The sequence below is a fragment of the Chelmon rostratus genome, chromosome 15 (genome assembly GCF_017976325.1).
Source record: "Chelmon rostratus isolate fCheRos1 chromosome 15, fCheRos1.pri, whole genome shotgun sequence".
In the NCBI taxonomy this organism is placed as follows: Eukaryota; Metazoa; Chordata; class Actinopteri; order Chaetodontiformes; family Chaetodontidae; genus Chelmon; species Chelmon rostratus.
Genome location: NC_055672.1, coordinates 9,510,370 through 9,533,095, shown reverse-complemented (window position 1 = coordinate 9,533,095; position 22,726 = coordinate 9,510,370). Strand labels below are relative to the sequence as shown.

Below are 22,726 nucleotides of genomic sequence, written 5' to 3'. Positions count from 1 at the left end.
GTAAAACAGGCTCTCCGCAGAGAAACTGTTGGCTCATCGAAATAACAAACTCTTTGTTCGGCTTTGCAGCACTGGCCTTGCAGACCACCTGGAAGAATTTATTTTTGTTGTGATTACATGCTAATCAGCGCTGAGAGAAATAACCCTGAATGCTACTCACAGGAAGACACGCTGGTTTATTTATGGAAGTTGCATGAAAAAAAATAATTCATCTAGACCCCCCAAGAAGCTGCTCTGATTTTCATTTATAAAATCACCTTTCCATAGCTTTCATCTATGTAATGTGGCCGACACTAAACAAAACCCATTCAGCCCATTAGGTGCCTCGGCCTTAACCTCTCCATTAACAAAACCTTTTATTAACAAGTGCATGTGATTGTTAAAAGCTAGAGGATCACAGCCCTGTGCATGTTTCTTGTACATCATTCTGAATTTACCTGCAAAAAAGGGGGCTTAACAGCTCATTTCCTATAACTGCAGCTCTAATAGCTCCTTTAAAGACGTGCTTATCCATGACTTTTCTTTGTGAAAAAGGTTTAAATCACTTGTAATTTCACAGCATCCTGCAGAACCGCAAACACAAAAGTTAATTCATTGTGTTTCCGTTACATTTCTGAGTAAAGGTCTAAACAAGGCACGGCCAAATTTAGCCTGTCAGATCTTTTAGACTTTGACGTCAAATTTGTTTTGTCTAAATGTCGGAGACAGTCTCAGATGACCTGTGGTTAAACATGTTTAATGCTCCATGGTTTCAAAAGACACCGAAGGCAGGAAATATCCTGGACCCGTGCTGTGTCAGACAGCTTTCCGTGTCCACAATCACAGGCCACGTGAGGATCCGGACAAACTCACAACACAAGTGTTTTTGCATTCAGGATCCACCTTTGGTGAGTCTCTTCAAAATATCCTGCAAACATGAAGTCTGGTCCCCTAAACCCTTTAAACAAACACATCTAGAGGCCAGCGACCAGCGAGCCAACCATATGGAATGAACCTTCACTTTGTGTGTTCTTGTCCAGATTTATTCTGGGATGTTCTTGTGTCTGTGGATTAGCAATAACAAAGTCCGAAACATCTGCAGCGAGCCACTCGTCTGAAAGATTGTGGGGATTTTTTTTTTTCTTAATTTTGTCAGATTGCAGAGCCAATTCAGTACTTCGTAGCTTTCTGGCAAAACACATGTAGGCAATGTTCCATGCTTGGTCACATCTGAATTCAATTGACAAACCAACTGCATATTTGCCATTTTTATAATACTTTGATTTTGTAGTAGTGCATGTGAGACTTGCTACATGTTTTTACTGATGTTTCAAGTATAGTTTGACCAAGTGGCTTCTATTTTCCTCCAATTTAAAACATAAGAACTACAACTGGATGCACGTATATCAGGGTTCAACCACTTGATGAAACTCAGAACCAAAGACACACAGACTCGAGGCAGCTGGAGGGTTGAGGCCACCACTGCTTGTATTCTTGGGCACACAGCTGCAGCCTTGGACTACAAGGGTCACGAATTCAGATAAATCATTTTGCACATCTGTCACAACAGACATAATGGGCAAAAATATGACAAAATAATGTATATACAGTATTAAAGGTATCCTGTGGAGTTTATGACCACTAGTAACGCTACAGAGCAATGTTTTTACATACAAGTCCCTGTTTTGTTTGTCCTCGTGCGTGCTTATGTGGTTTCACAGTATTCCAGTGATCAAGAGGCGCCAAGAAACGTAGCAATTCGCCAACAAAAGCTTAGAAGAAGATGATGAGGGCAAGGGAACATGGAGTTAAACAATGCCGGTTACAAATGTTTCAAAGGAATTAGCTCTCCAAATGTTTTATGAGGGAGAAAATTCGCTAAACAAGTTTGTTAGACTTTAAAGCTCCAATAGCCGATTTTTGTGGCCACTTGGGGGCATCAGAAACAAGCTTTTAAGTTGATGTAACGAGTTGCTTAATTACATCAGTAATGGACAGTGGGTGAAGAAATATTAGATGCATTACTCAAATAAAGGAGTATTACTACAGCAGGCATGTCAAACTGATTCCATAAGGGGCCGTGTGGCTGCAGGTTGTTCCAACCAAGCATGAGCACACCAGGCCATCGAATCAACATCAAGGGATCACTTAGTTATCAGCTGAAGACTGAGATGAGCTATAAATTGATTTCAGCCTGGTGTGCTCCTCCTTGGTTGGAACAAAACCTGCAGCCACACGGCCCTTCATGGAATCAGTTTGACATGCTTGTACTACAGTGTAAAGAAATATTTTATTGTTGTAGCTGGTCATAAAGAGCTCTTTAGGGATTCTTACTGTTACTGTGACGTTAGTAGAGAGTAGACAGGATGATATTGTTTGTGTATGTTATATAATATGGAGTCTTTCCCATTCAGACTCAGTTGGGGCCACTGTCTCTGGCTCCAATCAGAGCATCAGCCCACACACTGTCCATCAGCATGCAAAACAAACCTCCAAACCACACCGGATCGAGACTTTGACCCGCACGTTGTTGTGGACATACTGTACGACAAACTCCAGCCAACTTCCCGCGGTCATGTCTCTATATCCAACCACCATGAGAAAAGATATGTAAAGTGTGTAGCCTCTAACTGACAGTTTAGCTCCTACATTTACTGGGAGACAGGCTTGGCTGGAAACAAATATAGTGTACAGAAACAACACTTGTCTTGTCTCTCCGCAAGCCATTATGGTGCAGTGCTAACTATCTGCTCCAGAAAGAGAGGTGACATTGTGCTGTATAAACATTGCTTCTTGGTTGTTGATCTGCATTTCAGGCACAGAAAGTGCAACCCCCCCCCCCCCCCCCCCCCCCCCCCCCCAACACACACACACACACACACACACACACACACACACATCCCAGCTGCAGTGTGTGCTTAAGTCAAATGTAATTACAAAGTGACAAGTCAAATATAAATCCACCTCTGCTCTGATGCAGTTTACTCCTGCTGTCACAAAGACTTTTTCTCCCCTCTCTCTCTCCCTCTCTGTCTCTCTCTCTCTCTCTCTCTCTCTCTCTCTCTCTCTCTCTGGCATTTGTAGTGAAATGGCTGACGCTGCCTGATACAGACGTTGAAACCTGACATTTTCACAGGCTTGATGTTGCGGATTAGTCATTATCCTTAAATACAGGACTGCACCACCTACACTTAAGCGCTGAAAATCCCATTAAGGTGGTTTTATTTAACTTTGATATCTTTAAATGATCCCACAATAAGCAGATTCGTCTCGCAGTCTGTCTTCTGTTTGACTGGGGTTTTGTTTGTTTGTTTGTTTGTGCTTTGAAGACAAGGCAATATAATGTAGCGAACACCAAGCAAAGAGTGTTTCCTTGCTGGACAACAAAACAAGAATGAAAATAGTATCTATATATGTTGCTCTGAACTTTTTACCTTTGTAGCAAATTGTGTGCACAAGGGCTGTTTTGCTTCACCCCATAAACTGTCTGGCTGAGTGCTTCTAGTTAAATTAGTTTTTGGCCGCTGCAGCTCTCAAACTCTGGTTTCCCCCTAACTGGCGGCAGAGTCAGACCTTTCCAGAAATAAACTCGCAGCAAATTGAACCATGGAAACAATCAAATCTCACAGTCGAGATAATGTGGCACTCGGTTGACTGGCAATAAGCAACTTCTCGCTTTCAGAAGTGTGTGTGACAGCAGCCACATCCGGCAGACCTCTGATAACATCGCAGGCAGCGTATGAGTGCAAATTTCCAAATATTTCCAGCTTAATTACAAAGCAAATTTGAAATGTTTACACATTAAACACTTCAGCTGTGTCTGGCTGCTCGGTGAACCTCTGGAATACAGCTACACGGGTTCACACCTGCGAGTTGTTGAAGGACATTCAACAGTTGCTTTCTCATCCACTTCCTGCCATTCTGGGGTTTCAAACTGGTTACCTCCCATACATTAGGCCTCATCTCTACGGCTACCACCGCCATTTTTCAGTTACTTTTACACTTCCGGCTCCATTTGGGTCCATGTTTGCTTTCAGGACCCTGTAATTTCCCCACGAATCACTCAAAAGGGCCCCCGTCAAGTCTGCCATTCATAAAGTTTAAAGTAGCTCTTAGTGGTCCGTGGAGTTTATTGAAACATTAAATTTGTATCCCAGCCGTGATGGTGTATCTTTAGCCGTTGCTTAACTCACGTGCTCGGTCGGGTCCCCTTACATCAACCGCCAATTATGTTCTCCTCTTGGGTGTGGGTTGAGCCTCGGTCAGCATGGAGAAGAAACCAGAAACATCAATTCCTGGGCAGTGGAGCGAACAAAAACAGACAAAATGCGAAAACCTTTTCCCCGAAACACTGTTATCATTGCAGAGTACGAGCACATACATCACTAACATTGCCAGTAATACTGTCCAGCAGCACTCTCTGGGGAACTTAGCAAAACTTACGGCCTGCTGTTAGATACGGATGAAGGCCTGAACAACTAGCTGGACCTCAGAATGACAGCTTCTGGCCTCTGCAGAGGGGTTAGACAAAGAAAATTTGCTCTGTCACAGCTTCCCATGCTCGCTGTTTATCTTTCTTTTCAATCTATTTCTGTGGAGGATAATCAGAAAATGCAATGAGTAATCCTTCCAAACAGGCGCCAGCACCAGAAAGACTTCACTGAAATAAGAGCAGCAATACCACAGTGTAGAAATAGCACACTAAATATTGTACTGGAAGTAGAAAATTATGCACTATGCAAAATGATCCTTTCCAGAATAATATGTATAAATCAAATTGTTAGATTAGAATTATTGATGCATCAGTGCACTAGCATCACTTTAGCGTTGCAGCTGGTAAAGGTGGGGCTGCTGGGTAGCTTAATCTATAATAGTGCAGCATTATTTATTAGATGATTAGATTTGTTATGATAATCTAAATCAGAAAATTAACTAAAGCTGTCAAATAAATGTAGTGTTTTATAAAGTAGTGGAGAAGACGTCTAGCACACAGCACTTAAGTAAATGTACTAAGTTACTTTCCGACAGGAGCTATCACAAAAAAAACAAAATCTGAACTAACTGTGATCCTGAAACAAGAGACTGTGCAGCTTCCATGTGCTCACAGCGACTTTGGGTGTGTCGTGCTCATAATGAGCCATTTTCTTATTCTGCTAAATTCAGTAAAAGTGTTTTAGGTCATATATCAAGTGTGTATGAAGTGACACGAAACCGAAAGCATGTGCGCATTTTACAGTGAGGGTCTCTCGACAATACGAGAGCAAAGTGGCGTCGCCGCCTCCTGTTTGAAGACCTAATTCCTAATGGTTATTACAATGAAGCCTGCCGACCACATCAAGCTGCTGCGGTGCTGTAATGAGCAGAGCAGAGAGAGCTCTGCCGTGCACTTTCACAGCCTCCAATTCTGCCACTATAAGCACAAGGACACAGAGTCCTTCGCAAATGAGTGCAGTGGCGTGTTTAGAAAACAAAAAAATATGTTGTGAGGTTATAAACAACATCCAAATTACACTGTTAATTCAAGTCTTCCTCAAGCCAAAGTACACTCTGGTTCCAAGGCTCTGCATGAATGTGTCTGCTTTTTCACTGGCTCACATGCAGATGCAGGTTGTTACGTTTTTGTACATAAAGAGATGAATCATTGTTCTCAGAACATGGGACTAAAAACGGAGAACCTCTTTTGCAGTGGTTTAGCTGCAGAATGTTTGACAAACATAAATAAACTGAAAACATAAGAAGCTATAAACATATAAAATCCTAACTCCACCCTCTCTTGCTCTGTCATTTTATCTAACTTTGACTAAACCGGGTGTTGCTGGGCCTCCTCTGGGGCACAAACATAAAGAGATTTTAAATATGACTATAAAATATCAAAACTTTGGCAGAGGCGCAAATATTGCGCCAGTCACGAGCAGTTAGAGTGAAACAGGAGAATTCAGTTGCTGAGAACTTGCGGGACAAACATGACTCTGCTCAGCTGATAAAGCGAGACCAAGCATGTGCAAAATGAAAAATATGACTTGCATTTATGATACTGGCACCACAGTGATCCTCCTCTTGCTTGAGTTGCACGTGTGCATCTAATATGCCATTTCTCTGTCATCACGCCGCCTCAGGTAGTCAGTCTGCACCTTTGCTGTCAGCCGTCGCTCCTGTCTCGGTTGGGAACAGAATTTCAAACATTTGAAAATGAAGATCACAAATTACACTATGTTTTATTTGACAGGAAGGGCAAAGTTAAACAATGCTTGCCAAACATGATTAAGTTCTACAAGCCAGGCAAGGTAGCACTTTGGAAAATTGCAGATAATTTGGTCTAATTTACAAAGAAAAAAAAGTTGGTGGTGGGGTTCAAACAAGCTTCATGTTGTAGAATCTTTAATTATACCCCCGTGAAAGAAGCCTGTCACACTCACGCGTTGTATAGACGCCTCATATAGAAGCCCGCAATCAGGCGACTCGTCCTCTTTCCTGCAAGTGCTGTCAGCAGTATGTATGTACATTATAAGAACACAGAAACCATAAATGGTCTCATGTTCAGCAAAATTCTGGGATTGTACCCTACACATCGTTCATGGCTCCTTGTGTGTTTGAGAGCATGTGATTATTTGGGTGTATGCATTTCCTATGTGGCCGGGCTGAAATTGAGAAATTACAGTTGGAGGATCTCAAAGTAAGCAAGGCAAGGTGGAGGGTGGGGGTGAGGGTGAGGGAGGATAATACGGGAGGACGGAGCTGATTGACGAAATATAACATCATGACAGAAAGTAGCCGTAATTGTAGGAGCAGGCCTCAAACCTCTGATGATGTATATGCACTGAGGGGACCAAAAATAACAAATGACCACAGGGCCATGGCCCCTTCTCCACAGCAGCAGCAGCACCTCAAGCCATGCAAAGGTGCTGTGCAACAGTAAAACCTGCCCTCTGGTGTCCAAACATCAGTACTGCATATGAGGGCTGTCGCACACTGGGCTGCATTCACATGGCTGCACAGAAACAAGCCCAAATGTCTTTTCCAGTGGCCCTTTATATAGTTTTATTAGCTGTCTTGAGGGTGAAACACTTACAAAAATACACAACTTAAGAAAAAGTGTTCATCCTGAAATAGAGGCTGAAATCAAGGCCACTTTTGTCCCCAATCAACCAAAATGACAAGCTGACCAAATCACACCCAGGAAATGAACAACACTGAATTTATGAAAACATGTAAATCCCTTGAATGATGGGATTATCAGGAATAAACATAATCAGCCGCTCTAAGGCAACTAAGATCTGCGGCACCTTTCATCCACAGCACTCTGGGCCACCTTTCCCCACCACTTCCCTTGTTTACCTTATCATGGCAGGGGGTGGAGGTGCCCAGACAGTCAGGAAAGGTAAGGGCGAGTCTCAGCCAGCCGGCTGGACGAGATGTAAATTTACAGATGAGTCTGGTACTGTACATCCTCAATGTGAGCTTTGTGAGGCCATGCAGGTGCCACTACAAATCTGGTCTGTTTTTTCTGCACGCGTTCTGACTATTTTCAGACGTTGTCATATTTAAACAGGGGGGTCTTACAAACACTCATAAATATAAACATGCCCTTTAATGTTGCTGGAAAACCTGTAAATATAAGCGTAAAAAGACTAAGAATGTGATGTTGGTGCATTAAGTGTATTCCTCCCACAGAGCCTGTTAGTATTCTTTTTCTTATGTATTCATTTATTTCATTTTTTTCTCTACTTTGAACATGATTATTGTCTAGTTCTGAAGAAGACTGAAATAAGTGATAATCATGTGTCTGGATACTCAAGACATGGAGGCACCCTGATGTGACATGCCCGCTTTGGGCAGATCTGTCTGCTAATTACAGCCTAGCTCTGAGGAGGGAGGTACTTGCGTGGTGGGGGCTTTTTTTTTTTTTAATGATGCGAGGGGTAGATATGGTATAAATACCCACATCATTGTACTGGAAGGCAGCATATCCTCAGTCGTGCTCCTACCCTAAGGATATACAGCAGCACCAAGGATCACTGGTGCTGAAGAGACTGACTTTCTCCTCTTTGGATGCCGGTATGTGTCTTCTCTCTTTAACTCTGAGCAGCTCTGTCACTGGGGGAGTGTAGTCAGCATCTTGGCTTTGCCTCGGCCTTGAGTTGCTCTTGCGGCAGGCTGGTGATGGGAGGCAGATTTTGGCTGGCTTAGAGCTTCCTGGGTGACACTCAGAGAGTCCTGAAGGATCCAGGATGCTCTGACTGAATCAAATTTGAATTTACAGCCTGTTACTCAAACTTATCCTGTCTTATTTGAATCCATTGACTTTCGGTAAAGATGTGCAGCCTGTACACTCAGCTGACTAAGTTTTTAAGCTTTGTAAAACTCGAGAGAAAGCCTGCTGACACTTTGTACCTTGAGAGTGGTTGTGCTCACTGTCTCCTTGTTTTCTCCTGCAGGCTGGATCTTGTAAGATGGACCTACGAGTAGCAAGCATCCTCCTCCTCGTGGTGGCCTCAGCTGCTGCCCATGGCGGGTATGTGGTGAAGAAGTTGGTGAAGGCCGCCCCTCAGTACCAGCCCTACTCTGTGAAGAGCCACGGTAAGAAAACACAGCCTCCTGTTCTCTATGCAGTCTTTTTGACAATGGCGCATTATAGCTTTTTCTCAGTTTTTGTCTGTTTTGTCCTCACAAAAGTTGCTTCTTAAGTCAGATGTTCTTCTCTAAAGACGATCTCTACTTGGGCAACTTTTTGTCACAGCCCTGCCTTACCTTTAAAATCTTCAGCTGGCAAACTAGCATCTTTGTTGTGGCAAATAGGAGCAGCGTAAGCAGCCAGACAGATGCTGCCCACAGCCAGCTGCACTTTACTTTGAAAACTGAACTCCACCTTGCTCTGGAGCTGCCTTGTGCTCTGATTGGCTGCAGCAGTGCACATGCTTTTCCCATCACATCCAGTCCATCTGGATGAAGGATTTGAAAAACATTGCTCATTTACTCAGTGCAGAGCTTTGCTTTCATATTTTTTTGTAGTTTTGACTGAGATCTTTATTCCTTCTTTTATTCACCATTACAGCATTTTTTAATTGAAGTGATTTCGGGACTTTCTAAGTTTCCTTTGTTAACTATCCTGCAACAAAAAGCTCTTTGCATGATCAACAATTCTGAGGAATCACTCATGTTTTTCATTTTTTGTAATGTTCTCATTCACATTAGCAACTGTTAACATCTAACATTCTGAGGAGCATAATGTTGTAAGATTACTACTGATTTGACATACATGCTTCACATTTTTAGTAAGTTTTGCTGTGAATGCTGTTCACTTGCTTTCAAACACTTCATGCTAGCATCTCTGCAAAACAAAACAAAAAATCATTATCTGTCGGTATATTTAGTCCCACAAAAACATATTTTACTGCATTTTAACAATGTTAATTATGGTGTGGTCTTGAGTGAAGGCTAAAATGCAATACAAAATATGAAATGTTGCTTATGTGTGAATCAACATGCTGCTATTTTTATTTGAGAAAGTAGCTGTTAGTGAATTATTTTTAGTTTGACACTGACAATTACAGTCCAGTCACCCAGCAGTGTGGTTTGTTTGGGTGTGCCCGCTTCACACACAAGTAGAAACATCTGTTTGGCTTTATCCAAACTGGGCTGCAGTTAGCCGAGGAGTGAGCCTTTTACACTCCAACACATGTGACCACATTAATGCAGCAAATTAAAAAGAGTCCTTTTCATTTAGACCTACTGTTTCACAAATAAAGTCACAAGATACAGTGTCATCCTTGACAGTATGAAAAATGGCAGTAAACTATATCATTCTAAACAAATTCTAAATATCTGTCTTTCATTCATAACTTTTCACCACAATAATAAATATATATGAAACATAAATATATATTTTAAATGCAACCCAGAGTCAAATTTCGACATTTATTTTGAAGGATTTGCATGTTTAAGATTTTTGCAAAATTCTACAGTTTTTTTGATCAAATTTTATAAAATAGCAGTCGTTTCATAAAATTGCTCCAGTGCATCAACACCATGTAGTCAAACTTCAAAACTGCAAGATTGGCACCTGGGAATAAAACTGCCCCGCCTCCAGGCATCAAAAACCAGTGAATTCAGATTAAATACATTTTTTTGCTGATGCATCCATCATTTTAGCTCTGTGATACAAGAGCAATGCTTGAGAGCAATTGTAGCACTTTCCTTTACATCGCTCTTCATCTCACGTTTGATTGATGAACAACGTTGCCAGCAAACAAAATCCCAAACTCATTTACACACACAAACACCAGTACATGCAGGTTCTTGTCATTTTGTCACTTGAATGGGATTAGGAATTAGAGTTACTAGATATGCTAGACCCTGTACTCTAAGAGTATGAATATGAAGCACAGACTGTAATGTAATGAAAAATATACAAACTCTAAGTAGTTCTTTGAACTTTAGTTGATGAGTGCTTCCTCCTTGCCTGTTTCCATTATCATCTGTTTTTGGGGGTTTGTTGTTGTTGTTTGTTTGTTTGTCTGTTTTTGGCGGTACTGATGATGGTCACTGTTTTACCCTGCACAGTGATGTCAGTGGCAGGTGAGCCTGGTCCACCAGGTGAGCCCGGCCCTGAGGGACCTGCTGGCCCTCCTGGCGAACCAGGTGAGAGTGCTGAAGGTATGCCTGGACCCCAAGGACCCCCTGGACCTCCTGGATCTCCTGGTCGCTCCATCGCTGGCAAACCTGGATCCCCAGGTGGACCTGGCAAACCTGGAAGCAATGGAGCACCTGGTGAGAAAGGAGACACCGGAGCCCCTGGTCCTCAGGGTCCAAGGGGAGCCCCCGGAGCTTCTGGAAGCCCTGGACCCGCTGGCCTCTCTGCTACCGGCAAGCCTGGACCTGCAGGTCTTCCAGGAGCAATGGGACCTAGAGGAGAGCCTGGTCTGAAAGGACATCCAGGTGTACCTGGACTGCCAGGTGCTAAGGGTGATAGAGGGGTGGGAGCTCGTGGACCTCAGGGTGAGACAGGACCTGAAGGGCCCATGGGCCCAACTGGAGCACCAGGTGCTGATGGAGTTGGAAAGCCAGGGAAACCAGGTATGGCAGGTGAGTCAGGAAAGCCAGGCAGCCCAGGTAGGGATGGTGCCCCTGGTGCTATGGGACCAATGGGACCTAAGGGACACACTGGTGCCCCAGGTGTAGGTCTTCCAGGTAAATCAGGTGAGAATGGTGCCCCAGGTCTGCCTGGTCCAGTTGGTCCTAAAGGCCACCAGGGACCTGCTGGAGCTCCTGGTGCCCCAGGAGTCCCCGGATATGGAAAGCCAGGTGCAAACGGAGAGAAGGGAGAGAGGGGAGCAACAGGTGCCACAGGTGCCACAGGTGCTAAGGGTGAGCAAGGTCCAACAGGTTATACTGGTGCTACTGGTGCAACTGGGCCCAGTGGTCCTGCTGGACCTCAGGGTGCAAGAGGGTTCCCAGGTGAGCCTGGTGCTGTTGGCCCTAAAGGTGACACAGGTGAAAGTGGACCTCAGGGACCTAAGGGAAACAAGGGAGATCAGGGACCACAGGGATTTGCAGGCAAGCAGGGTTATCCAGGCGCAGCTGGTCCTCCTGGACCAAGGGGAGCCACTGGACCCTCAGGTGAGAAAGGTAATGTAGGTGCCCCCGGTACCCCAGGTGCCCCAGGTATTCCAGGCCCTGCTGGACCCAAAGGTCATCCTGGCCGTGCAGGTGAGCCAGGTTCTTCTGGTTCTGATGGTGCTCCAGGTGCCAGAGGACCCACTGGACCTCAAGGTCCCGCTGGTGCTCCTGGCCCTAAGGGACACCAAGGTGCCCCTGGTCCTGCTGGCCCCGCTGGTTTGGCTGCTAAGGGTCTCCCCGGACCTCAGGGTCCTGCTGGTCAGCCAGGTGAGCCCGGTGCTGATGGAGAAGCTGGCCCAGCTGGCCCTCCTGGTCCCCCTGGTCCTCCTGGTGAGGTTGTGTTTGAGAAGGGCATGGGAATGGGCGAGGTTATGGTCAAGTCTCCCATGTCTGCTTTCACTGCATCTCTGGCCACCCCCTACCCTGCTGCTGGCACCCCCATTAAGTTTGACCAGATTGTGTACAATGCTGAGAATCACTATGACCCAGAATCTGGCATTTTCACTTGCCAGATTCCTGGAGTTTACTATTTCTCCTACAGCATCCATGTTAATGGTGCTCATGCCCTGGTGGCTCTGTACAAGAATGGCCAGCCTGTTATGTTCACTTATGATGAGTACAACAAGGGCTTCCTGGACCAGATGTCCGGTAGTGCTGTCCTCTTGCTGGATGAGCAGGACACAGTCTACGTCCAGATCCCCGATGACGAGGCCAATGGCGTCTTTGCCGCCGAGAATGTCCACTGCTCTTTCTCTGGGTTCCTCATTGCTTCAACGTGATACGTTGATACAGTAGTTCCCAAAAGCCAACCAACTAAATTTGCAATCTATTTCTCAAATTAAAGTAAACTTCCTGTTTCCTCAACCAAACAGACAGGCAGTTCACCCTTATTTGAGGAATAGTAGCATCTCGACTTGAAAACTACAAGAAATAGGTGCTCAGAAGAAGGAAAACTAATTTATGAAAAAAGATGATCAGGGATGGGGGATGCAATCCACAAAGTTAACAGTGAGCTTTTGTAATGGATACAGCATGTGAAATTGAGGTGTTATAACTGTGTTGTGTCCTGACTTTTTCTTTTCCACTCTGTTCCTTTTATACTGACATCAGCTGGTGATTCTCAATTTAGTGTTTGTCTGGTTGTTTTGTTTGTTTTTGTACCTGCTTGTTTTTGTTTGAGTGACCAATAATCTTATTAAAAGTACACAAATACTTTCTGTGCAACATGTTGTAATTGTTATCCTTGTATGTGACTTGAATATTGTGAAATGGTAATGGTCAAATTGACCATTAAAGTGAGTCACCAGAATACTGTCATGCAAACACAGACTACCAGCAACATTGTTATATCCCTGAACATGCATTATGTCATGTAAAGCATAATGAACAAAATAAACGATGTCTAAACACATGTTTTGTCTCAGTAGCACTTTTTAAATAATTGCAAGCATTGTACCAACTTTCCTGTATACTGATGAATTGGAGGTGCATATGAAAAAACACAGCATGTCTTTATGGTATCTTGTGCAGTTACACACTGAAAATTCTGCCAGGAAAGTCAGTGCATTGATGCCGCTTTGAGCTGGTGGGGATTCTCTGTCTTGATCAAGAACCCTTAAGCAGAGGTGGATGCTTTCCAGAATGGTTTGTGTGTTTGCTACTCCAACTGGCTGTCAGATGTGTTTGCAGCATGGTACAAACCCAGATTAAAATCTAGCCTTCCTGAACAGCACTGGATTGAAGATCCAAGGCTCCAGGAAATTACCTGGTCGCCACACTCATTTATTACAAGATTTGCAAAATATTAATCAATTTAATGCAAAAATGTAAAAAGTAAATAAGATGTTCAAAAACAATTAATAATGGATAGCTTCATGGACTTTGCATGGCATTATACCTTTATGGACTTTGCATGGCATTATATAAGACATACCAACATGTAATGTAGTCAGATGCAGTACTCATACCCCTTTTTATGTAAGTAAAAGTAATAATACCACAATATAAAAACATTCAGCAGCAAGTCCCCCTTTTTAACCTGTAAAAGCAGTATATAAACATTCAATAAATGGTTTATAACACACTGTAATGTAGTTTTAAACAGATCGGAAGTGTTTGTTAATGTATTTGTAACAGCTATACCTGCTCCTGTCAGGAACCCGTTAGTGGTTAGTGGGTATGAACAGATAATGATTGATATAAATATAAAATAATAAAATATAAAACGTGCTTGAATAATGTATGTCTGTATTGACATTGCTGGCAAATACTGTCATATCTGCTTACAACTATATTACTGTGTGTTATAACCCACTTTAAAAAAATGTATACTGTTTATAAATGCTATAGGGAGGTTTCTGTATCACCAAATATTCAATTACAAGTATAAATTCCTGCAAAACTTCAGCTTATATCACAATATAAAAATAGAATTGAAACATAAGTATTAAAAAAAGGCTACCTTGGGTATCAAAAGTAAAAGTACTCATAATTATAATTACTAATGTAAGCAGCAATATAAGGTTGTATAGTATTATGTATCTTAATCTGTAAACACAAGCAAATGTAAAAAGGATAGGATAGGTACAATCTTAATCTGCAAAGTAACCAGTTACTGTAACAAATGTGATGGAATAAAAAGTACAATATTTTAGAGAAGAGGTATAAAGCAACATGAAAAAGAAATATCAACTTCAGTGCAGTACTTGAGTAAATGTACTTAGTTGCTTCACACCACTGGTACCTGTAGAGAAGCTGAGATGGATTGAGGATCCTGAAGTAAAAAGTTCTCTCCACACGATGGCCACTGGTTGCCTGCTTGGCAGCTAAAGTTTAGAAAAGCTACCATACACTTCTGAATATAGGTGTGCTGAAAATAGTCTGCATGTGGGATGAGGGACAGGGATGGTCCTCTGGCAGAGCAGCAGCCGTTTGATCTTCCCTGGGACAGAGAGCGAGTCAGTGGTTAGGTGAGGGGCCCGGGCGACAGAAGAGAGGAAGCTGGTTGAAGGAAACCGCTGGGGATTGCCATCTGAGGGGACAGCCATTCAGAGACGGTCTGCGGTTGGTGCATGAGGTGGGACCGACAGGAACACAGACGGAGCGCTGCCTCTGGTCCACCCCGCAAAAGCCACACTCCAAAATAATCTGTTGCGCTTAAAGGAATATTTTTCACTTTGATATATTTTTGTTCTTTAGCAGGCTCACGCATCTGTATTTATTTGTATGGAGCTGTACTCTTGTGCATCCTTTTGTCTAAAAAGAAGCCAGCAAAGGAAGGAAGAACTTTAGGAAGGATGGAGAGTGGTGTGTGGCATGATGGGAAACTTCATGGGTGTGAGTTGCAAGTGAGGCACACTAAGGGCCAAAATGGGCAGCGAGTCCCCCAACCACCAGACCAAGATGGACATGCAGACCAGGAAACAGAAATAGAAATATTATGTGTAAAACACACCCTTCCTGCGGTGGCCAAAGGCTGCAGTACACAGGGTTAAAGTGGGTGCAAAGGAAATAGATGGTTTGAAATGAGCAAGGGTGCAGTTGTGGGTGGCTAAAAACACCCTGGAGGAGTTTGCAACAAGCTCCTCTACTCTTACAAAGATTCTGGTGTTTTTATGGGGTTTTGGGTTTCGCAGAAGGTATCCTAACATGTCGATGGCACGCTCAGGCATCGGGCCTGCGCTGCAGTTGTTTGCTGTGGATGCTAAACCTCTAGACACCGTAAAAATGTTTATTTCAAACACTATCATTTAGGGTGCAAAATCAGAATCCCTGTGATGGAATCAAACACAACTTACCCCGAATCTCATCACGCAATTATGTTGTGGCTGTTTCCCTGAGTAAGTCAGTCATTTCTTCGAAATACTGTCGGGCAGCAAGCACGTCTCACTTTGTCTCCTTGCAAATGAGGCTGGTTTAATTGGGATAATCATAGATCTTAGGATGTACTGACTGGGGCCTCAAAGGTGTAATTCACCAGCCATTTTGTTGTCGCTTTTGCACCAATCACTGCATTTGAAAACTGATTTATGTAGAAGTGTTTACTCTAGAAAACAGTTCTTTTTACAGAAGCTGTGCAATATTTTATTCAGATGCTAATGTAATTACACAACCTGCTAAAGAGTTGCACTTAGACCAAACTGATTACATTTTCTCCAAATAGGCTCAAAATCTCACCCAATACAAATTGAATGAAAAAAAATCTTTGTACATGCTACAAGCACCACACGGGGGCGCTGTAAAGCAAAGAACTGGTGTGAATTTATTCCTCCAGGAGCTGATCTCAGTCACGAAGCACAACTCTGAAACCACCAGAGAGATTTGATGTCCGCTAAACATTATGAATAAATAAGCCACTTGACAGTTTATTCCTTTATTCTTCAGTGCTCACAGAAAATAAACTGAACATGTCTAAACCAGTTTGTAGGCAGTGTTACAATCCAAATTGAGGCCTCATTATTTACAAAAGATGCTGTTCAAAGATGGCAACCCTGACCCCGAACTTTTGTGCTTTCTAGTGTAGTTTTTGAGTGGTGTTGCAGTCATCACAGCTGGATGCAAAATTTGCTTAAAACATCTCCCAATTTTATTCAATCTTACAAATGGTGAAAAACAAGAAAACTTCATTTACAATGGGTAATCTGTTAAAAACTTCAGTCATTTAGGTACATCTCAGTCATAAAACCAGTAATATCAAAGTCTATACAACGTGCATTACTACAGAGTTTGGAAACGGTGGAATCTAAATGGGAAGTGATGAGCACCTATTGGTTTGACAGTTATCTAAATCTAGTTCATTCAGGAATGGTTGTGTCCACAGGAGCATTGAGTTTAAGAGTTGTAAACAACTGTGCACTGCAAAGACAACATTTAAGACTTGGTTTAGGACTTTCCCTTTAAATATCACAATGTGTCAAATCTTGCAGACACAGCTTTAGCTGCTACATCCAATTGCCCAGCACCAAATACTTTGATAAAATATGTCAAATTCAGCAACGTGTCAACACAGTCATGGTTTCATGTAGAAAAACATTCGCACTCACATTCACACTTTCACACTCACCCACGTCACAAATGCAAGCACCAATGAGCAGTGAGGAAGCAGCACACTCTCCAGTACACCTCCTGTCCATCACTGCCAAGGACGTTGCAGTCATTATGGATGAGATGGTTGCAGAATAGTAAACAAAACACCAACAAAACAAAACAAAAAAAAAAAAGGAAAAAAAAATTCCCTGGTTTTAGACAAGTCCTCGCATTCCTTCACACGGGCTCAATCGCCTCCTTCATTCCGGTGTCTCGATCAGCAGGGTTACTCAGCCGCGGCCGTGGCCTCTGGACTGGCTGCCGTCTCTGGCTCAGTAGGCGAAGCTTCGGCCGGTTTCTCCTCTCCTCCCTCTGGTGCTGCTGCTTCTTCTGCCTTCGCCGCCTCCTCCTCGGCCTTTGGCTCCTCGGCTGCAGCCTCCTTAGCTCCTTCCTCACCAGCCTCTGCTGGCTTGGCCTCCTCCGCAGGTGCTTCCTCCTCTGCAGGTGCTTTCTCTCCTTCGGCGGCGGCGGTGGCTGCTGCTGCTCCCTCCTCTGCCGCCTCCTCAGACTCCTTCTTGGTCTTCTTAAAAGAGAAGCCGCTGAGCTTGAAGGAGGGTTTCTTGAAGGAGAAACGCTTTTTCTTCTGCTTGCCGTCCTCGCTGGTGGATGGAGTGCCCTCCTCCGGCTTGGCGGCAGCCTCTCCGTTTGTGGCGGCGGGCTCCTTCTCGCCGTTGGCCTCAGCACCCTCTACTTTCTCCCCTTCTTCTTTTGGCGCCTCCTCAGTGGGAGTGCTGCCGTTGGCCTGAACATCAGCTTTGTTGGCCTCCTCTGCAGCTGGAGAGGCATCCCCGTTGGTCTTGGCATGGCCATTCTCCTGGAAGGAAAAAATCAATAAAAATGTCTTTAACGTGCACCATGCTATTTAAGTCAACAATGAGTTACGCTTGATTTCCTGTAATCATGCATCTCTTCTGCCAACACTTGCCTACATTTCAACATGTGGATGCAAGACTACCCCCTGCAGAAAAAAAGAGTGATGTTTAATCAAAATCAACCACTAGTGCTAACCAATAGCAAAATAGACCTAAAACTGCAGCAACATCTGTTACTAGGAGAGTGACGACAGATATGTGGCTCTCAGCAGTAGGCTAGTCGGTTAGACTGCAGTACCGCCGGGCTCCGCCAGGTGGCGTTCAGCGTGGAGCCGGTGTACAACACTGGAATTTTGGGATTTTTTTTTCTTCCTTTCTTTTAACGACCCGTTTAGTCAAACCAATGTGTGTTATTTTAAATTTCACACACTCCTCTCATCCCACTCAATGCGCTTTCTATAATTTGTTGCTTTTGCGGGTTGTGCGTGTGTATGAAAACGTGGCTCCTTTCTTGAACCTGGCAACAAAGGCGTGGTAGCGTTTTTTAAAATGGCCATGCCACCAGCGAGAGCGGCCACAAACCTCCGCGGCACACATTTCAACCAAATGCATTAAAAGAAACAAAAAAAGCAGCCACAGTGTTTAGGAAGCTGCAGCCCCACAGAAACCGAGCATCGCTCATAATAAATCAAAAATGTCATTTAAACAAATCCCCGATGAATCAAAAACATCCATCAGATTAGTTGTGCAGCCTGATATTCACGCTCAAAAGATGAATTAAAAAACACGTATCAAGTTAAAGCCTTTCAGGAGAAAAAACGCCATTATTTGAAACAAAATTGTGCCGCAAAACACATAAATAGTAACAAAGCGCTCGCCGGTGAAAATGGATACATGTGGCCACTTTCCCTGAATGCCGGTGAGCGTGGGGATGCGCTACAGGGAACATGGAGCACGCCATTGACGCAACACATTGCAAAAATGAGACAAAACCCCGCTTGAGCCATTAAGACGTGAATAATTTAAACGCAGTTTACCTGTCCGTTCGTCTTTGCTGCAACAGCTGCACCTTCTGCAGGCTTTTCCACCGCGGCTTCCTCTTTTCCAGCGGTTTTGGAGATTTGTGCTCCCATGCTTTTGGTGCAACAAAGGAACCCAACCGATCAAATGATTGAACAAAGACCGCAAGCTTCCTCCCAAATATTCAAGTCAGGCGCCGACACCTCCTTCTCAGAGCGAAGCCGAGGAATCAGCCCGAAACCGAGATGACCGCAAAGGGACGGGTGGGAACTTGCAAGAAATTGTGGCGAAGGTGCAAAAGAAACGCGAATTCTTTCAATTTTTTCTCGAGCGGAGTTTGTAAATGGAGAAATTGGCCCCGCCGCAAATGAGATGCGGAGTACAACGCCCAAGTCCACTGATGAATGGGCGCTGGGGCTATGACGACAAAGCCACCCCGTCTCCGCCAATCACAAGTCCGAAATCAGACGAGTCGGGGGGGTCACGGAGCGGGGGGGCTGTGGACAATAGGCACAACAACATGGCCAGCAACTTGGTTTTACGACCAAACTTCATTTTATTTCTGACTAAAATAACGACTTCGGTTGTGTAGAGCCTCACCAGGTGCTGCACATTTACCTGGAGGCGGATTTAAGGGAGGGAATATCCCAAAAAATCTGTCATCACACAGTAAAGACTATGGTCAATATATGCTTAATTGCATCAAAATAGCCAACATTTGTTTTAATATGTTTAAGTATTTAGAAATATTCATTCTCTCCAGTGGCAAAAATTTTGCCCACTCTTTCATATGCATTATATGCCATCACCAAGAGCAATAAAACTGTCTGTTTATTTACAATAATATACAATATAACATGCAATAAAACTGCATTTTTTTGTAGAGTGTTAAAAACACTGTAGCTCATCAACATATTTATTGCCACACAAAGCCGCAACAAATAGAGCCAAAGAAGTTGTTGGTCACAAGTCTTAAATGGATGTGCAAGTACCAAAACAACAGCATGTTTTGGACAGCTGAGCTGAGAAAGCGCTGCTCAGCTGGTCTCATATTATATCATCACGCACCCTCCTGACATATGCTTCACTCAGTAAACAGACGTCCCCTATAACCATAAGCCCCTGTGCCCACAACTTCCCTCATCCCTCTTCTTGCATAATAGCGTCTTGTCTGCATGCTGCAGCTGGAGCATCCCAGTGACCCAGATATAATGAGAGTTTATGGCCCTCTGCTCCAGGAGCCTGCAGTGCTCCGACTCCACCACCAGCCACAAGTCTCCTCTCTCTGCTATCACTGCATGACCCACATCTCCATGGTTACCAGTCCAAAATGGCTGTGAGGACGAGGCTGCACATCGAGCACTTCGGCGACCGTGACTCCTGGTTATGGAGAAGTAGGGTGAGAGTGAGTTCAAACGCTAAGCAGCGCAGACAACAGTTTGAGGATTAGGGTGACTTCTTTCACCCGCCCTCCCCTTCATCAGGCTAACTAGGCCACGCTCATTGTTGTTATATTCTGATTATATGCAAAGCTGTAATTATGGTGGTGAGCTGCCATGAATATGTAAACCAGGGGACAAAGCCAGTGGGGCATGGAGCGTTTTCAACAACACCATGCAAGCCAGACGCTCAGACATAAAGACTTCACCTGTCAGGAAGACAACATGCTAGTATCCGAGGTGGAGTGTGTGAGAGCAAGGGGAATTTTCAAGACAATTACACACTGCTGCCTTAAATTACAAAAAAGGCATAAATCAATATTAAATCAAATAAATATGACGAAAGTTTATTATTTCAAACACTTGAAATGTAACACTTTAAACACTTTAATCATCCCATCCAGGAAAAAGTAATAAAAAATGTTTTTTTTTCTTGTTTTTCCATTGATTTTAATTGTGAGCCTCAAACAAACAGTTGAGATGTCCATTTATGATAAAAAATATTTCTCTATCAAACAGTAAACATGTCGATTTCCAATAAAAGCTAATTTTTACCAATCTGCACATATTCTTCTCCATTGTGGCAACACTTTCTGTTACACATCTGTTTTTAAGGACAGGAGTGATGTCTAAAGGTACAGACACACTGATGGATGTTAAGTTGCCAAATCCTATTCATTTTCTATGGATACGGGAGATATTGACTGCATGCTACATGATGGATACGGCAATGCAAGTTGATGGACCATCGTAATCCTTGTGTCTAAATTTTTGCATAATGACAGCTTGTCCTCAACTTTCTGCAAATGAGTCCGTTCAGGGTGACGCAGCTGGCTCCAGAAAATCAGATCAAAAAGAGCCAAAACCAAACTCCCTTTGAAACTGTCTGGATTTGATGCATTTATTGTTATAAAAGCAATACAATGATCTGCTGCCAATATATTAATTTAAACTTGTCTAATGTGAGGATTTGCATCTTTTATCTGTTTTATATTGATGTGTGATTGAACATCCTTGGGTTTTGGACCATTGGTTGGACAAAACAAAACATCTGCACTATTGACTATTTTCTGACAGTTTCTATACAAAATAGTGACATGATTGCCAGAAAACAAGCTTATTTGATAATAAAAACAATTGTTAACGGCAGCCTGAGTCTAATCTGCTGGTGCTAACTGTAGAGTGGGTGGATTGAGTCTTCATTCTTCCTGTCCACCGGTCAAAGCACTGATCTCCAGTGTGTGTGGAAAGGAAAAGACTCAATTATTTTGGACAAACACCAAACGAATGGGCCTGATAACACTGTATGTGACTGACATTGTTGATTTTCTTTCTCATTTCCTTGCTGTTAAGTATCTTATTCAGTCACCCAAATAATCTGAGTGCGTGTTTGGTGCTCAAACAGCTGCAAAACTGGAGGAATGTTAAGTGAATGGAAGTCAGAGATCAGCATTGTGTTTCATAATCACATTCCTGAGCGGGTTTAAATCGCTGCTAATCCTTGTAAAGTATCAAAAAGTTACATATTCTAATCTGGATGAGGATTGTTGGCTATAATTGTTGGAATCCATGTTACATTTTGCACTCAGCGCTGCCTCTCATTGATTCCTGTGAGAGGGGTTTATCACCTGTGCATTACCTGAAGTTTCTGCCTATTGATCATTCGTGTGAGGCTTTACTGTGCTACTGTATTATTCATGGAGGGCTACCTGCATATCTAGTTTTAATAAAAAAAAAAAAAATAAAACGCTAAAGATCCCATGTACATGTCTTAAAGTTCCATTGTGTAAGATTTAGGCAGATATAATGGCAGACTATAGCTGAAATGGAATATAATACTCACGAGTTTGTTACAGTAGCCCAGAACAGACAAAACAAATGACTCCAGAGAGCACATTTCACGTTTTTTGTGTTTTTTCCAGCCACCATAGGGAAGGGTGAGGCAAAGGGTGGTTGCAATCTGCAACCTCACCACTAGATGCCACTAAATCCTACACACTGGTCCTTTCAGGTATACATGAAAAATGTCTAGTGTGTGTAAAAGAGAAAAAAGTATAATCACCACATCAGAATCCTTAAAATGTATCAGGCTTCCACATCACACTGTTTTACACTGAATTTTATATGTGCGTTGTCACAAATCATGCTCAGATCAGATTTTCAGTTGGCACAGAGAAGATTTACACTTTCAGTAAATCAAAGTTAAAACAGTTTTCTAGTGTCAAACTCTGCACACAAATCATTCTGCACAGAGAAGATCAAACATTGAATCATAGCAGAGAAGCACATTTTTGACTGGAGGGGGACTTTTAGGCCAATGAAGTGTCTTTCTCGCTGTGGGATTCTGTGCTCTTACTCAGATTTAAACACTTCAGACGAAAACATATACAGAGAGCTCTCAACACTTCAACAAAACCAGAACATTTGCCAACCTTGCCCTGTTTTCCAGTCGTCCCACAGACGAGGAGGTGTCCCACTATAAATTGTAACCTGTCATTGGAGGAAGGCCGTGTCAATCACACCTCTTGGTCTGTGTGGATCTGCATCAGCCGCACGCAATCACCGCTGCGTCAAGACGCATGCAAATGAACCGGAAAATGGCCCATCAAAATAAAAGCACGAAAGGTAGTAATTTTAATTCATGCAGCGGGCGTGCTTGACATGCTCTTACTAATGTGCGATTAGTGGAATGGCTGTCTTTAATCTTTAGATTCGTTTTTCTTTATGCCTGTTTTCACCTTGAGCTGACATGCCCTAGTTTATGGAGAAAAGCAG

The 22,726-nt window shown here is 43.2% G+C and overlaps 2 protein-coding genes across 2 annotated transcripts; one reads left to right on the top strand and one right to left on the bottom strand.

Moving 5' to 3' along the window:
• The first annotated feature begins 7,947 nt into the window (after positions 1-7,947).
• col10a1a (collagen, type X, alpha 1a) lies at positions 7,948-13,000 on the top strand. The gene is made up of 3 exons (XM_041953747.1): positions 7,948-8,034; positions 8,415-8,556; positions 10,540-13,000. Exons 1-3 carry the CDS (start codon positions 8,029-8,031, stop codon positions 12,372-12,374), a joined length of 1,983 nt encoding a protein of 660 aa, XP_041809681.1. The 5' UTR covers positions 7,948-8,028; the 3' UTR covers positions 12,375-13,000.
• Positions 13,001-16,870: 3,870 nt separating this feature from the next.
• marcksb (myristoylated alanine-rich protein kinase C substrate b) lies at positions 16,871-18,798 on the bottom strand. The gene is made up of 2 exons (XM_041954485.1): positions 18,530-18,798; positions 16,871-17,494 (listed from the first exon to the last, which is right to left on the bottom strand). The coding sequence occupies exons 1-2, from the start codon at positions 18,623-18,625 to the stop codon at positions 16,907-16,909; spliced, it is 684 nt and encodes a 227-aa protein (XP_041810419.1). The 5' UTR covers positions 18,626-18,798; the 3' UTR covers positions 16,871-16,906.
• Positions 18,799-22,726: the final 3,928 nt, after the last annotated feature.